This window comes from Wasmannia auropunctata, unplaced genomic scaffold, assembly GCF_000956235.1.
Source record: "Wasmannia auropunctata unplaced genomic scaffold, wasmannia.A_1.0 LD333475.1, whole genome shotgun sequence".
Lineage (NCBI taxonomy): Eukaryota > Metazoa > Arthropoda > Insecta > Hymenoptera > Formicidae > Wasmannia > Wasmannia auropunctata.
This window is the reverse complement of record NW_012029415.1, coordinates 311,960-328,378: the sequence shown is the minus strand read 5'-3', so window position 1 is coordinate 328,378 and position 16,419 is coordinate 311,960. Positions and strand designations below refer to the sequence as shown.

The 16,419-nt window shown below is 35.9% G+C and overlaps 3 protein-coding genes and 1 long non-coding RNA gene across 15 annotated transcripts in view; 1 reads left to right on the top strand and 3 right to left on the bottom strand.

The window, feature by feature from the left end:
• LOC105460014 (ABC transporter G family member 23) overlaps window positions 1-737 on the bottom strand; it is a 48,693-nt gene extending 47,956 nt beyond the window's left edge. The window contains exon 1 of the mRNA XM_011706441.1: window positions 541-737. The gene's annotated coding sequence lies outside the window, so the exon portion shown is untranslated. The remainder of the gene's footprint in view (window positions 1-540) is intronic.
• An 86-nt stretch (window positions 738-823) lies between these two features.
• Window positions 824-3,523, top strand: LOC105460015. 2 transcript variants are annotated; one of them, XR_975755.1, is made up of 2 exons: window positions 824-1,154; window positions 1,236-3,523. It is a non-coding gene; the product is annotated as an uncharacterized LOC105460015 (long non-coding RNA). The 2 variants fall into 2 exon arrangements; XR_975754.1 differs by having other exon boundaries at window positions 1,232-3,523.
• LOC105460016 (copper homeostasis protein cutC homolog) lies at window positions 1,992-6,364 on the bottom strand. The gene is made up of 2 exons (XM_011706445.1): window positions 5,551-6,364; window positions 1,992-4,503 (listed from the first exon to the last, which is right to left on the bottom strand). Exon 2 carries the CDS (start codon window positions 4,501-4,503, stop codon window positions 3,775-3,777), a length of 729 nt encoding a protein of 242 aa, XP_011704747.1. The 5' UTR covers window positions 5,551-6,364; the 3' UTR covers window positions 1,992-3,774.
• Window positions 6,356-16,419, bottom strand: part of LOC105460017 (LIM domain and actin-binding protein 1) — a 64,561-nt gene continuing 54,497 nt past the window's right edge. For 10 of the 11 annotated variants that reach the window (XM_011706456.1, XM_011706454.1, XM_011706446.1 and 7 more), the window contains 4 exons: window positions 13,447-13,761; window positions 12,721-12,972; window positions 7,725-7,858; window positions 6,356-7,278 (listed from right to left, as the gene is read on the bottom strand). In XM_011706456.1, coding sequence (XP_011704758.1) covers window positions 7,092-7,278; window positions 7,725-7,858; window positions 12,721-12,972; window positions 13,447-13,761 — 888 coding nt within the window. In that variant the 3' untranslated portion in view covers window positions 6,356-7,091. Of the gene's footprint in view, window positions 7,279-7,724; window positions 7,859-8,105; window positions 11,133-12,720; window positions 12,973-13,446; window positions 13,762-16,419 lie in introns of those variants that run through there. The other variant, XM_011706450.1, reaches the window with a different exon arrangement.

Sequence of the window (16,419 nt, the reverse complement as noted above, 5' to 3'; positions counted from 1 at the left end):
TGAAAACATATTGCGGATGTACGATATACGGCTATATGAGAAACAACTCTGCTTTTTTATATGCAAGTTATACATAATAGATCCAAACTTGTCAAAAAGTTATCAACTTGAGTATGAAAAAATTACTTGGTATTCGCATTAATGCGCCTCTTCGACGAACTTATTAATTGATATTAATTGGCAAAATTGAGCGCATGATACTGAACATGTGGACGTAATTTCAAGCATCGTACGCATACACTTTCTCTCTCGAGTTCATTTCACATATTCTCAGTCCTCGCGTATTCTCAGTTTTCAACGTTTAAACATTTCGCCCCACTTTTATTTGCATTTCAATCTCCTTTACCTGAACATTCGGCTACTTCTTTAACATTTATTCCACTGAAAAAAAATCGAAAGAGAAATCACGTCGAAGACGCGCTCACGGAGCGCGATTTCTACTTTTTTTTTCTTTAATATCAGATATCCAACTTTTCACACATCGAGAAGCGCGACGGAGGATGCGACTTATCACTATTTTCACGATGGGGATTTTCGCACCTTTCCGCGGATCGTCGCGGGATTTCGCTCCCGTTCGATGTCCTTCGAGGGATGAGAGAGTTCTGTTCCAGCGTTTGCAAGTGATCTCTTCGGCGTGATTCGCGCGTGCACCGTTGTGGAAAAGCGGTTCCGGAGCTCAGCACGCGGCCGCGGATGTACAATACGACCGATCGGTCTGAACGTGTTTCTCGCACTGACGGGACGAAGTCCGGTTGAGCAACAGACGTACGGAGTACGGACGCGCGGGCGCGCGCAATCCCGCTCCAACGTACTCAAGTACGCTCTTGAGGCACATGCGTGCACGCGGAGAAGGTGTATACAACAGCATGTCGCTCTGCGCTGCATTCACCTGACGTGCTAAATCGAACCTCATAGTCCGTTTACGTATATATAGGTACACATACATAGCGAACGCGAATTCACCACAAACGCGGATTAATAGCCAGGAGGGAGTATGCCGGAGAGTCCGTAGCGATGGCGATTAAAAAATACCATCGAGGGATGAATGGCCTTGCCGAAGGAGATCGAGTTCGGGAGATAAAAGCCGCGCGAATGCCCTCATCTTCTGCCCGGAATGCACTCGTCTTCAGTTTCACGACATACTTTTGATGCGGGTAACGTTATCATCATTACGAGAGAGATGTTATACTCTTTCAATTTTCAAACTCAAATTCTATAAATTTTTTTTTAGATAGATCCTCTAAATTCCGCGCTCCTGCTTTCTCCTTCGTGTATAAAGTAGCAGGCTCTCGTCGTCCTGTGTATGAATTCTGTGTATGAATTGGCAAGAAAAATTTTCCATACAGTGAGTAATAATTGAATAGAGACACTTATAATAAAGCCTTTACGGCAATTATTAACGACGCAATTGCGAAATCTCAAATGTCATTTTGTAAGATGTTTCTAAATTATTTACATGTTTAACGCGTGATTAATGTCATTTGGTATTCCTTTCATATCACTTCTGAATAATAATCCAACCAAAGCAGATGTTTCATATCACTATTATTAGACGATGGAAATGTCCAAGGATGTCTGGCTAACCCAGATATGTAAGTTCATCGTGATCTGCAATAATTACATAAGCATCTTTTTTTGTATTAATAATCAGTATCGTAATTACGCCATGCTGCACGCATTTCATTTATATATGATTTATTCATGATTTCTAAGTAAATTATATATTTAATAATATGCGCAATTTACCTACTAACATGACGCGCAATAACGTCTATGATCTTCGATCCTTTCGAATCAAGTGTTTTGTTCTTTGCAACGGTGCACGTTTATATCTATAAAAGACCAGTGCTTTCATTAAGAAACATCAAAGTTGCTCTTCTATCTCGAATTTAATGCTGTTTGAATGTAAATTGTAAGACCCTCATCCTGTTTAAAGTTGAGAACGTTCAATTAAAATATTTTTACATCGATCTTGCGTCGAAGAGTTACAATTTTTTAATTATTAAAATTATTATATATTTTTTAAGTACAAGCGATACAAATTCGTTACAGCGCAAGCTATATAGCTAAAAAAATTGCTCAGTAGGACAAACATTCGGGAGAATCGAAAAATAAAATAATATATGTGTGCGCCGTACGTAAAATGCAAGTAATCTGGTGGAAAAACTCGTCGCCCATGATGACACGAATACACACACGCGAGAGTAAAACCAGTTCTTATTCGTATACACCAGCTGGAATCCCGTTTGCGAGTGTACGTGAAAACCTGCTTCTCGATCGTATGCATGTGTGCGCACTGTTTGCGTTACCGCTTTCGTTTAAGTCAATGATACTCGTACACACATATATTGTACGTATACACACGTACATTTAAAATCGCAGAGCTGTGTACGCCACAAACGAAAGTATATACACGAGACAGCCTATAGACCTGCGCCCCATGATCTTCCGCGTGCGCGGCCGTTTTACACTTAACAGTTACAATCCGTGGACCTTCCAAACGAACAAAGAAGATACGTATACATTTGAAAAATCCACAGAAACGATGTCTTTTAGAACGACGTCGTTTCTCCCTTCGCGACAGTCGTTCCAGACCAAGTGCCGTTAAACTTGACACACTTCTCGCTCGTGACAGCCCACTAAATATATAAAATATGAATGCTCGCGTCTGTTTAAGTATCAGTGCTTAATTAATCGCGGTGACGCTTATTAAGCATAATTACAAGTTAATTTTTATCGTTAAAATTATTCGGAGAAAAACGAAACCGGAATCACGAACGTTAGAATGTTCGCCAGAACGTCAGTTTTACGCTTTAAATAAATCTCCGTGTCTCTCTCTCTCTCTCTCTCTCTCTCTCTCTCTCTCTCTCTCTCTCTCTCTCTTTTTCTCTCGGCAACTTATTATTCCACATTTACTTCTAGACGAGTCGCGCGATCTTGTTTGTCGATTTGGTTCACGTAGCGCGAACACACTTGTAAGAGTTATAAGTGTCCGTAATTTCGACGAGGTAGAAATTACGTAAACATAATTCAAATCTTAGTATGTAAAGTAATTCTGTTGCGGGATATAAAATATAATTATAGCGATTATCGTAAGTACATCATTATGAGAGTCTCGATTCTAACGCTTGTAGAATTCTACGTTGCCTGATATGTTCTGTTTAGCTTACAAGACTTCCTACATAATTGACAAAATAAAATAAACATATATATTATACAAAGCAAACATTTTCATTTCAAGTTATTAAAAAAATTCAATGTTTTATGAGAGAATATAAGGATCGCAAAATTAATTGTGAGACTTTTTTCATCCGCTATGACGTTACGCAATTGATATTGTTTACTTATATAATTCTTTACATTAATATTCACACGATATTCGTGGTGCGATTGCATTACGTACAAAGTGTAAAAGAGCCTTACGGCGTTTCGCATGATTGGGAAACGATTGTCACGCTTCACATCCACGATAGTGGTGGGCATCAAAGCTTTCTTCTTACCCATCATCGAAATCTCCGCGCGGCAAAAAATGGTCGCGAAAGCAAGTGTAATGACTAAACTACAGCGACTGGTTTTCTCTTAATATTTATATTAAACTCATTTTATAACGTAAATTGTTAAAGGACAATCGTCACAAACACATTAAACAAAAATAGATACTTTTAACTTATACATATATCTATCTATCCATTAATTGTGTATCAAGAAATATGTAATTCAATATACAAGTAATAAGATATCTTCGGAATATAACTTCGGATATAGAATTATTTTTCACAAAGTGGTACATTCTGCAGTCTTGATAATCTCGACTAATTCTTTCACCAGCTCCTTATCAGTCACGTTAATAAAATCATCCTCATTGATACCCATCCTGACTCTGTTCGCGCCATAGACTACCATTTTCTTTTTTTTCGCTGACGCGTGGAATTCTTTGGCACCGGACACCATAATTTTACGAAGGTTATCCTTTGTGATACCAGCTCCGGGCATGATCACTATTTTTTGGGCCTTTTGCACTAATGTTTTTATCAGCTCTAACCCTTCCAGAGCAGTATTCCTTTGTCCCGAGGTCAGAATTCTCTCGAAACCAAGATCGGAAAGAAGTTCCATTGATTTGACGGGATCAGTCGTCAGGTCAAAGGCGCGACTAAATGTCACCGGCAAGGGACAAGCGACGGAGACAATCTTCTCACACGAGACAGTATCGATCTCGCAATCGGGGGTCAATGCGCCAAAGACAAACCCGTTCACGCGATGATCCTTAAGAATTTTCAAATCGTGCAGCATGGCGTCGATCTCCTCGGGACTGTAGACGAAATCACCGCAGCGAATGCGGATCATGGCGTAAAGCGGAATCGTCGTGAAGTTTCTTATTTGTTGAATTAAACCTGGACTAGGTGTTAAACCACCCTCCGAGAGAGCCGAGCAAACCTCCAACCGGCTGGCACCGCCTTCTACCGCGTTTCTAGCGGACTCTAAAGAATCGATGCAGATCTCCATCTGCAAAATAATAGAATGATTGATGATCAGATGGTGATACACGAATCTCTTCATAGACGTACCGTGATACATCTGTAATTTCTTTTTTTAAATCACAAATGTTCTTTGTATCAATTGATACATTTCATCACGTGTTACATATAAAGAAATTATTAAAGCAAAATAAAAAAAATTAAAGATTTGTTTTATAAGAAATTATTTATAAAAAAAAGAAACAAGTAGAAAAGAAATTTAATTAAGAATTTAGTTAAGAGTATCCCAGGAAGAAATGATCGATCTATGGATGTCGATTCGATGTCGAAACGATGTCTATAGATATCGAATCAACGCGCAACGTCCGGTGATCATTTCTCCCTAGGAATAACTTGTAGATACTTTCTAATTATAATATTTAATATAATTTTCTAATTATAATCTAATATTTTCTGTATTTTTAAATTATTCTTGACTACTAAAAAAATATAAATGCTTAAAAAAAATCTTTTTTTATCAATTCGTATCCCGCCGCTGTTAATTAAAAAATTGTTAATTAATGAGAGAAAATATATAAGATATTTCTAAATTATATTAAGAAAATGGTGTATATATATATATATATATATACACACACACACACACACACACACCATTCTCTTAATATAATTTAGAAATATATATATATATGTAGTATACACGGAGAGAATTTCTTTTTAAATTTATCCTGCAAATCATGTTAATTGTAGGACAATATAGTATTTAGGCAAATTTTACTGTATACTACAATAAGATTTTACAGTAAAATTTATTGTAGTACACAGTAAAATTTGCCTAAATACTATATTGTCCCATAATTAACATGATTTGCAGGATAAATAAAAAAAAATTCTCTCCATGTACATATCATTAAGTATACATCATATGTTGACAAAACAGTGTACTACAAAATTTATTAAATGTATATTATCGACTGAGGGAAATAAAAATTATTCTTAGATTAATAAATAACAATTCTCTATGTTTTATACAACAAAAATGTTGATCAAAGTAAATAAAAAACTGTTGACTTACCTGTTAATTGATTAATTGCTCCTATAGATTTACTAGTTGATAATGTTATAGCTTCTAATAGCTTCGATTATTCCATTTCACAGCTGTATATTCCGAATGTGATATAATTTTTATTCGACACTTGTTATTTTTAATTAATAAATTTATGTCAAAATTATACATATATGTGTATACTTGCTGCACTAAAAATACGCTACGAGAAGACATTCCAAACATACATATCTCGCATAAAAGAGCTACATCAGCGGATTGCAAGCGAATGGTTGCTGCACTACTTAATATGACTACCGGCAATGATGCCTCTGTGAAACGAAACTTTACGCGCGAGTCTCGCCATCTATATTATACTTTCGTGATACACTGCGTAACGATAACGATATCGCATTTGTTGACGATGACTGCGAATTGTCAACACTGCGTCTGTCACTCGATCACTTGACGCAGATATTTGAAGCGACAGCAGAACTATAAAAGCTATAATTATAAAAATAACGACTAAAATCGTTTAATAAATTTTTTCTGAGCCCTCGATTGCTTATAATTATCATATTTTGCAGTCAGGCGAGTCAAACAACAATTTTTTATTATAAAATTTCTGTTTTATCTACATGTAAATCGTATTTTTTGTCTAACTGATGTAGATTTATATATTGCGGAGATTATATATAATAAGTATAGATGTATAAAATTCTTATTTATTGAGGGACAGGTCCGGATACAAGATTCACGAAGCGTAATGTAATATTGTATTATACAACATATATAATAAAATAATACCAAGTGCGACGTACGTAAATAATATTAATAATAATTATAATATAATAATAATAATAAAATCAATAAAATAATAATAGTAACAAATATTAAGCGAATTTTATAATGAGCGATGACAAAATAAGGAAAATTAAAACGGAGAAGATACTTTCTAGTACATATCAATTTTATCGGAATTAATTTCTTCAATTTGTCATTGATTTTTCATTTAGAGCTGATGAAAGCCAAAAGAATCGCGCGTATTTTCATTACTTCCTCGGTAGAATTAAATCGTATTTGCATTCTTGATTTACGAATAGCGACGAAAACGCGAATCGTGTGCCATCCTTTCGATTTATTTGTATTCGGCACAACTGGCAAGATTTACACTTTAAAAAGATTTTTGCGTGCAGAGACCGTTTTCTCTCGGAGCGAGTCTCCGATTATCGCGATTGATTCCATATTACCGTTAAATATACAATTACGCGCTCTCATGTATCTATTACGCGGTAATAACGTAATAAAAATGTACAATTTATCGTAATCATCATCGCGTTCCGACTGTAGGCGGATCTACCATACCTTACCCACGTTCACGAAGGAAACATCAAAATCGTAAAAGATATTATATCTCTTCCACGGTGGTTGATATTCATCCCACAGTGTATTTCCGAGATGGGTAATTCCCTTCACACAAATCTCTCCGTCTAGATTCATCCATAAATTCGACTAAAATTCAATATAGCGATTTATAGCCAGGGAAGGATTGAGGTGGAAGACTTGGAAAATCAGAGATCGCCATTCGAGACCGCGATCGGCGACGGGCTCGTGGAGTTGTTCGAGTTCGTCGTCGCCCATTTATTCTTGTGCGGATCAACGCCGAAGCCCTCGTCGTAGTTTCCCCGTGTGATGAAGAGTTGCTTGAAGTGCGGGATACAGTACAGCTTGCCGTTATTCAGAGTGAAGGAGTCCATCCTGTTCGAACACATTACGTTGTAACAATAATTTCGTGATTGTACTTAATAACTGTATTTAACTGTATTTATCCTTGTTTGCGTCAAGTGAAAAATAAAAAATCGAAAAGGAGTAACAAAAGACAATTACAATGCTTGACGTAATATCTGTGTATACATATATTACAATATATGTTAAAATATCATTACACTATTCCCACAGATAAATCTCTTTTAAATTATTCTCATTTTTATACATATATACATTTACGTATATTACTAATTATCAAAATGCTTTCGTTAATTGATGTTTCTTTAACACTTTTGTAACATTCATTCGTTCTCATTTTCACGTTTAAGCGGAGCAACGTATTTAGCTTTAGTACAGGATATTCCAATCTTGTCTAAATATAATACAAACATCTCTGATAAATTTGACATAAGCAGGAAATGTCTTTTTTTGGTTACCTTAAAATGCAATTGCACTGGAGACACCGGAAGCATTGCTTATGGAAGATTTTGTTATTTGTCTCAACCTTTTCCAAGGGGTAGACCTTCTTCTCACAGCTCTCGCACACCTCCGCGCACGTCGTCTGGATCTCCTGCACGATTGTTACGTCAGAAGAGGATGGGTATGGTGAAATTTATCTTTACAAATATTCCGCGATAACGAGGAATTTGTGTGTTTGCCGAATGTATGATGAATTGTGTGTAAAGAGAGATGATGCTCAAAGAGGGATATATATGTATTATATCACGCGAAGAAGAAGACGAAGAGAGGGCTCGCATGCGTATCGCTTCTCGCACCGAGAAATCCCCCTTGATCCCACTCCTCCGAGTTACGAGACAGATTTAGCACCTGCTTTATTTATCACTTGTGTATTATCGTAATAAATGTTACACGTGAAGGATAAACAGAACAAGATCGTTATACATCAATAGAAACGATACGCTAAAAGACGCAGTGAACTATAGTATTATCGCTATCTATGCTATACAAATCAGAAGAATTCGAGAGGCCGTTAACAAGGACTTGCAAATTTGTCACGCGAAATAGCCTCTCCGTCGGCATCTCGGGTCAACGGAGCGGATCCTTTCTTAAATCAAAATCAGCTTAGCGCTTCCCGCTATAATAAATCGCATTAAATCTCCTAAATCTCTTAAATAAATTCGTAATTAGCGTATTCGCAACGGAAGCTATTATATTGCACATACGAAAAAAGGAAGACGGAGAAATATTCGCTGTTAAGAATATACATTTTTTTTTTTCGATCTGTTTCCTTCCTCTCTGTCTACAGCATTTTTATTACATGTCTAAAAAATTCGTACAATTCTTTTAAAAAAATGGGTCCTTCAACTGGGAACTCGAGCAACGCGACAGCGTTTTTACCCTGATACTCTACGACCGTAGTCATTCGCATCCCTGTGCTTTTTCTGTGGAAGTACAAAATGTGCCGAAAGCGGCATAATGCCTCTATGTCGACAACGTTCTCGCATCTAGCAGCAAAAATGTCGCTTCTAAGAATTTGCGACGGAGCGACAACGGTATTACATGATCTTGCGGCGAGTATAAAAAATAACGGACGTGACAGAACAAAAATCATAAAGCCACCGATAAATTTATCCACGAGGAAGACATTCAACATTATTCGGGATATAATACAACTGAGATTAATATATTTGTATTTTTTTTTTGTAAAACAACAAATACGTAAGTCATAATTGATGCCATATTGCACAGGTGCCTAGATGCAATAGATACAACGCGTGTTCGCGAAGTATTTAATCGTTCGAATCGCAAACGCGGGGGAAGCAGGCTCGAACGCGACGACACGAGAACGAAACTGCCTGTTTCCGTTTTTCTTTTCCACACGAGTATAAAAATCTACCGTCGCGCTAAGCTGTATGAAGATTCGAAATTTGTAAAAGCGATCGAAATAGCTAGTCGGTCCTAACCGTTAGTCGGCCCCGGAACACCTCGACAATATCTACCCGACACTTCCTCTGTGGCAATTCCATGTTCCAGGCCCTTCCTGATCTCACACGTTAAACTTGAGTAAGCGTTACCTTTCGCCCCTCGTTCGTCACTCTCACGCACTTTTTTCCCTTTTCGCGCTCTTACTCTCGCTCTGTCTCTCTGCTCGCTCATGTATCAACGAAAAACTTGGCACTTATGAAAATTAGAAATCTAAAACGGCAGAGGAAGATCGTAACGATGCGAAAAGAAGAGTTCGAATCCACGGATCATTTCGTTATTTGAAGTGATATTTATCGACATTTGTACTGTGATCTGCGAGAGTTTTTCATTTTCTATTGTTTCTACATTTTTATTCAATATACTTCATACATAGAAAAAAAAAGATATTCTCATATATATATATATATATAAGCAAGAATATTATATAATTCTTCTTAGAAAATCTTAAATTTTCTTGATTGAATTGATGCAAATAATACTTCACTCAATTCAAGTCTAAATATATAAAAATTATACTGTTCTTGCTTATACACGAGAATATATATCTTCGTTTAGGATGAATTTTTTTTTCTATGTACATAATCAATCTAATTTATATTAGATTTATAATAGATCTCTCTTTCTATTTATTTACGTATTATTTAAAAAAAAGCGAATCATTTATATAAAAAAAATTAAAGGCACATTATACATAGTGATTCCATCAGTCATAAAGATTTAAATCCGTCAAATCAAAATTATAATTCGAAAAAAATCGCTCGATCAAGAGCTTAATAAAATTTGGCACCTACATAACACGATAGCCGTTCGTAATGAATTTGTTTTAATAAAGAGTTTAATATTGAGATGCTTAATCAAGCCCACTTCGTTACGTACAAATTTTCAATTAATTAACAAATGAGGGCGTATTATGGGGTTAGCAGTTAAGTAAATAAAAATTGAATGCGCATCGTTACGAATTTCACTGCTTAAAAGCGAATCCATCTTGCGTTTTACAGAGATCTTAGCGTCGCACGTATGTGGAAGAGAATATTTTATTTTTTTCTAAAGAAAAAAAATCTTCATAAGACAATGATAAAGCCGACATACGTACGACACGTGTACGTAAGATGGACGCTCGTCTTTTATATATAAAGTAAATTAGTAGACAATAAAGTTCTCTCTCGGTTACGTGTGTTAGGATAAGTCGAGCGTTTCTGCGTAATAAATACATATTTCCGCGGCTTTCCGATAAAGCACGATTTCTATTATTTACGCAATGATATTTCGCAGCTGTCCAATTTAATTTATTCCCTATAGTGTAGATTTCCATAAAAAAAAATAAATAATGATTGATAAATCAAAATCTTTTTCATAGCACCGTAATCTGCAAATTAATACGTATTAAATTCCTCGTAAGCTTTTTCTTACGTGACTCGGCATGTTATTGCCTCGAACGGTTTATCGCCATCTGTCTGGAATCGATCTTTTTCTTTTACACTAGCATATAAATATATCTATATATCTTCCTTTCTAATTGGCAATTGGACGAAACGCTCGACGGATCCGAGACACTCGCGCGAACTCTCGTAATACAATAATATATTAACACATAACATATGATACAGTCTACGGGCTAAGATTCACTATACGAACATAACGCCGAGTGTGTTAAAACCATCCCTAAGAAAACGCAAAGTCGTTACAATAATCGTTACGATAACCGAACATTTTATTGCCGTTGCTTAAAGCACGAGATTCAAAAAAAAAATTGCCTTTCCACCGCTGCTGTCCCAACAGCGCTCTTCTTCCTCTCCATCGATTCAGCTTCTTTCTTCCTCACCCTTCTCGTAATCGAATTAATCCAGGTGCACTTCCTCCGTTTCTCTCTTTCTCTCTTTCTCTCTTTCTTTCCTTTACTGCTCCGCGTCACAAAAAGAATATCACTTTGATTTTGTTTGCGATTAATTTCATTTTACGTTACTACACGACACAAGCGGGCGGGCAGGATTTCGGCCAAAATATGTCAGGCAGATTTCAAACGAAGAAAAAAAAATGTTAAAACATAACGCCAAATAAAGAAAAAAATAATATCACATCAATCATGCTCGGTAATAATCAAATATAAAGGAATAAAGGTAAAATTTAAAAAATGCTGTTGCTCACACATAGAATTTTAATTAAAACTTAATGGAACGCGTATACGTTAAATCTTTTCTAATTATTTATCTAAGCTTCACATAATTTTCTTTTATTAAACTATTTTTATCATTCTTAACGAAATTACAATTTTATATTTTTTCGTATAACTTTCATATAATAATAAAAAAATAATTACGCTATATCTATGAGTTTGAATGTTGAATTTGTTCTTTATATCGCGTTATATACTTCATAAAGAAATACGTTTTAATACGTAACAACATTTCAAAAGAAAAGATGATTTTAGAATTCTAGAAATATATTGAATTAATCTATAACTTTTTTAGTTATGTGGATATTGTTTTTCTAATATTCCTAATTCTTATAGTTTAACTTTCAATCGCGGATATTTAAAACTAAGCAAATAAATAGCTTAAAAATAGTCTACCGATATTATAATATGACATTTGCCCCAATGTTATGACTTATATATTACATATTATAATAATATTATAATTGTAATATTATATTATTAAAAAATTGTAAGCTGCAGTGCGATGAAAAAATTATTCTATCTGTTCCATAAAAAGTTGTAATAAATTTATATTCGCAAAATCTATTAAACATACGAGATAGAAAATTAACGTATTAAATTATTGTAACAATTAATTTTCATCGCAGAATATACGTATACGTTGCTAATAAAGAGTGCAAAAATAAATTCTCGTTATATAAAAAATGTGCACATAAAATAAAATAAAATACAATAAAAACTCGGTCGTGCGTTAATTTATTTTTCAAGCATTGTTCAAATTGCGTCGAGATATGAAATTCTAAAATTTATTAGTCCAAATAGAATGAAATGGAATTAATTCAAAATATATTAATTACTTCCAAATATTATATTTCATCGTTCGTTTCAAAATTTTTGACGCAATATAAACACTGCTCAACGAATAAAGTACACTTACAGTTATAACATGTATAAAACGGATAAGCACAGGCAGAATAACAAGAATTCAAAATCACACCATGCACATACTTTACAATGCCGAATCATCCATAAACAAAAATGGGAATGTATCGGGAAAGATGTCTAATCTTTCAAATCGCTGACTATTGTACGCACAAGCCAGTCAGAAAAGCGTATAGGTATTATGGTAAAACGAAAAAAAAGAGTCAAAGACACGTGTTCTTCAAATTTAATCAAATAGTTAAAAATCAGGAGGAGTGGTGACATGGAGAAGTGACTATAATTAGATGTAGGAAGAGTGACGATGATTACACAAACGACAAGTCGCGATACGATTTTGGACCGAGTGGAGGAGACGTGCGCGTTTCTATGGATCAAAAAGACGTACTTACCACAAATCGATTGACTTTGACCTTCGGTGCGCGCGGGGACTCGTTGGCCTGCGAGCCGAGGGACTCGAAACGGGCTCTCAGACTGCTCGCCGACTCTATGCTAGACTGGTCGCCCGTACCCTGGGCCATCTCCATTTCGGCGACGTGGTGATTGCTGACCTTGCCGTCGGTCTCCTCCCAGTGCTCGAACTTAGCACGTAGGGTCTTGGCGCGCGCCGCGTTCTGCGCCTGTTTCAAGAACTCGTCCTCCACCTAGCCCCGATAAACAGGCGAAAGGATAACAGGCGTGAATTATAGGGTGGAGCGATGCCGATCTGGAGTAAAGAGTTTTGCTTTCCCGAAATTTTGAACGCGGGCCGACGACCTGCCACGAGAGTTCGTGCTGACTTTTTAGAGCCGCCTAATAACACGTTTAGGCAGCCCCGCTTTTGCCACTTTCGAGATTTTGGATCTTAATTTATTTAATAATTAGGAAATTATATATATCTGGCGTGAAAAGAACTTGTTAGAGAAGAACAAAAGGAAGACTGAAAAATTTAAAACAATAATTCGAAGTACCCCAATTTTAACGCTACGTTTTAAGCAATAAATGTAAAGCAATATTTACAGAAATAGAAAACTTTGTATAGCTCATTGTTAGATCTTCTTTCATATTTTTATGTCTTTCGCATCTCTTTTAAATCTTTCAATTTCTCGCTAATAAAAAAATCTCACGCAAATACAAACCTTATCAGATGCACGGACGTAATTGGGATCTCTCTCCTCGGCGCTTTCGTCGCCGTCGGATTCCTCGCCCTCTTCATCCTCGCCCTGCTCCGAGTCCGAGGCCGTCGCTTTAGCGAACTTATCCTCGGGAGGCGGTGTGAAGCGTTTCAAGGGCTTCGGACCCTCCGGCAGTTCTTCCTTGGTCGCATTCTCCTCCATCTGCCGGAAGATGGACAGCATCTTCCTCGCCGTGTCCGTGTGCACCCTGTCGTCCACCCTGTCCTCTGACCTGACCACATCTGGATCGCGGTAAATCTCGCGATCCGGTGAATTCATCTGCGAAAAAAATACAATATAATAAAATATAATTAAATTGGAAAAATTACATAACTGGATTATTATCCTATTTCTGTCATCAAGGAAATTAATGCTAATTCTCTTCATTCTAATAATTTAGTTTAAAATTCCACAAGATTTATAGCATAATTTATCGTACAGTCATTATTATTTCTATATAAGGTAACGTGTTGAATGATGTTATGTTTCATGGATAAAGTTTTTATTTTCGCAGATGTATTGATTTTTTGATAAAAGAATGTATTTTTATAACTGACAAATTCTTCGAAATTTTCTCGTCTCATATCGTATCAAGTACATTCAACCGTTCTCGGAAAAAATATATTATTCTAAAATTATTCTAATTAAATTAAAATTCTAAACTGTATATTTTTGTAATTGAAAATTAATAAATTCAAAGAAGGAAAATAATTATTTTTATCAAAGAAAAAAATTTAATTATACAAAAATATTTTATATATAAAGAATTAATTTTATTTATTAATAATTTATGTATTTAGTTTTTATTATCTTGTACTTTATATTAATTATGTTTACTTTATACATTGTGTATTTGCACGACTCTGTCTCATTCTTTCTGAAATTTTAAACCGCCAATATCATAAGATTATTGTAGTTTTGTATCTTCGATATCAACACATTTATTTATTCACATAACCATTGAGATTACATGATAAAACGCATGGATTGAAGATGATCAAAAAGAACACCTCGTGTATGTTGTTTATCGCTTGATAATTTTAAATTAAATATTTTTACCATGATGCATCGTCGGAGGATCCAGGTAAGCTAGAGATCGACGGCCGAAATGTTTCTTTTTACAAACTGTATCCGACATGAGTCAACTCGTGTGTCAAGCGTGGGCGGTACGATTATAAATCAGGTGTATGTGTGTGTGTGTGTGTGTGTGTGTGTGTGTGTGTGTGTGTGTGTGTGTGTGTGTGTGTGTGTGTGTAAGAAGTATATACAGATTTTTCAGAAAGAATTTTTCTTTTAATCAAAAATCTTATTTTATAATGACAGAAAGTAATATATTTCCAGGAATTTGAATAAAATTTTAAAGAAAAAATAGGTATATTCATGAATAAAAAAAAACTTCTCACAAAAACAATCTCACTCAAATAACAATCTTGGAAAAAAATCAACGTGCTTGTGGAAAGTAAAATATTATAAAAAGAAGAAGTCATGCAATACGTGCGTATAAATAAATAGATATTCGCATGCTTCGAAGATTTAACTAATAAAGTACTGCAGTATCAACAAGGGTTCCTGTTACACAAAACAGGGCCTTTCTTCTCGAGACATGAGGGTTCTGGTCCTTCTCGATCGTCCGATCAGCCTGTGCGCGCTTATACCTGAATCCAAGTGGGTCAGGTAAGTCGAAAACCTGATTGGCGATCACGTGGAGCGATCGAAGGTTGCGACATTTTAGGAGGACCACCCTCGTGCTAGTTTAGGCGCGATCAGAACGAGATTGAGACTGCCGCGTCGACGAGTCGCTGACTCACAGTTAGTTAGACAAAAGGGTTGCGGTACGCTTCAAGGTTGGCGACAAATTGACAGGTTCAAGAGCGGTACACGCACTCTGTAGTGGTCAATTGCCGTCATTTGCGACGATCTGTCTATTCGCTTCTCGCTTATGCCGACGAATCGAAAGGCTGCGGCGAAAAGTGCGAATCGTTTAGCTCGAGAGCGGCGAGGAGTGAAATTCTTGCAACTTTAAAGTAAGCACGTTACAATTGGAAGGAAGTAATTAAATTAATTAGAGTTAAAATAAATAGTTCGTGTAATGTGATTCTCCGCTGGGAAAGAATGAGAGAAACGACTATGTAGATTATACGTTTCGGTCATTCCTCGCATCATTAATTAATCGTTTTTAATTATCTTGCATTGGAAAGATATCGAATAGAATCGAAAAAAGATAAATTATTAAATTATTACAATACAAAAATAAATTATTAAATAATAAAATGAACATTAAATTCAAATTAAACCAGCGGCAAACTTCCAGTCGCAAAAGTGACAGGAAAACCGATAATTGCCACGCGGTTCTATTGGATTATTCGAGAGTTCTGCGTTTACCGCACCTAGTTTAGAATTGGAGGAAGTTTCCGTCACAGTACACGGGCGAATTTGTGTCCCTATCTGTTTCCTAAATCAAAACTATAAGTCCGTGAATGCGAATTATACAGAAATTATATAAAGATACAGAATAATAGGATCGATAATGTGATCGCAATATGTATAAAGAGAATATGTATAATTCTCTAAAAATAACCGTCTCTTCTATTTTCGATATGCTTCAGAAGTCTCTAAATTAAAATATACAATTTTTCGTTACAGTAAAATGGAAAAAAAAAACGCGTGGCAACATCTTGGTATCGCGACTCTTGGTCGGATTTCGCGCTGTGGTAATGCAGTCGAGAGGATTTACGGGAGAGTACTTCCAACGGAATTCCATAAAATCACCAGTCCAGAAAGGATATTTGATCACACGGTATCCCTCTGCCGGCACGTCAAGCGGCAAATCAAGCCGCGGCGAGATTGCGCCCCCCGAGCGACGTCCGTTCCTTCATCGTCGACGGAAACGCTCTTACAATCGCACGACGAAAAGATCTCGATTGTACGTACGCCGAG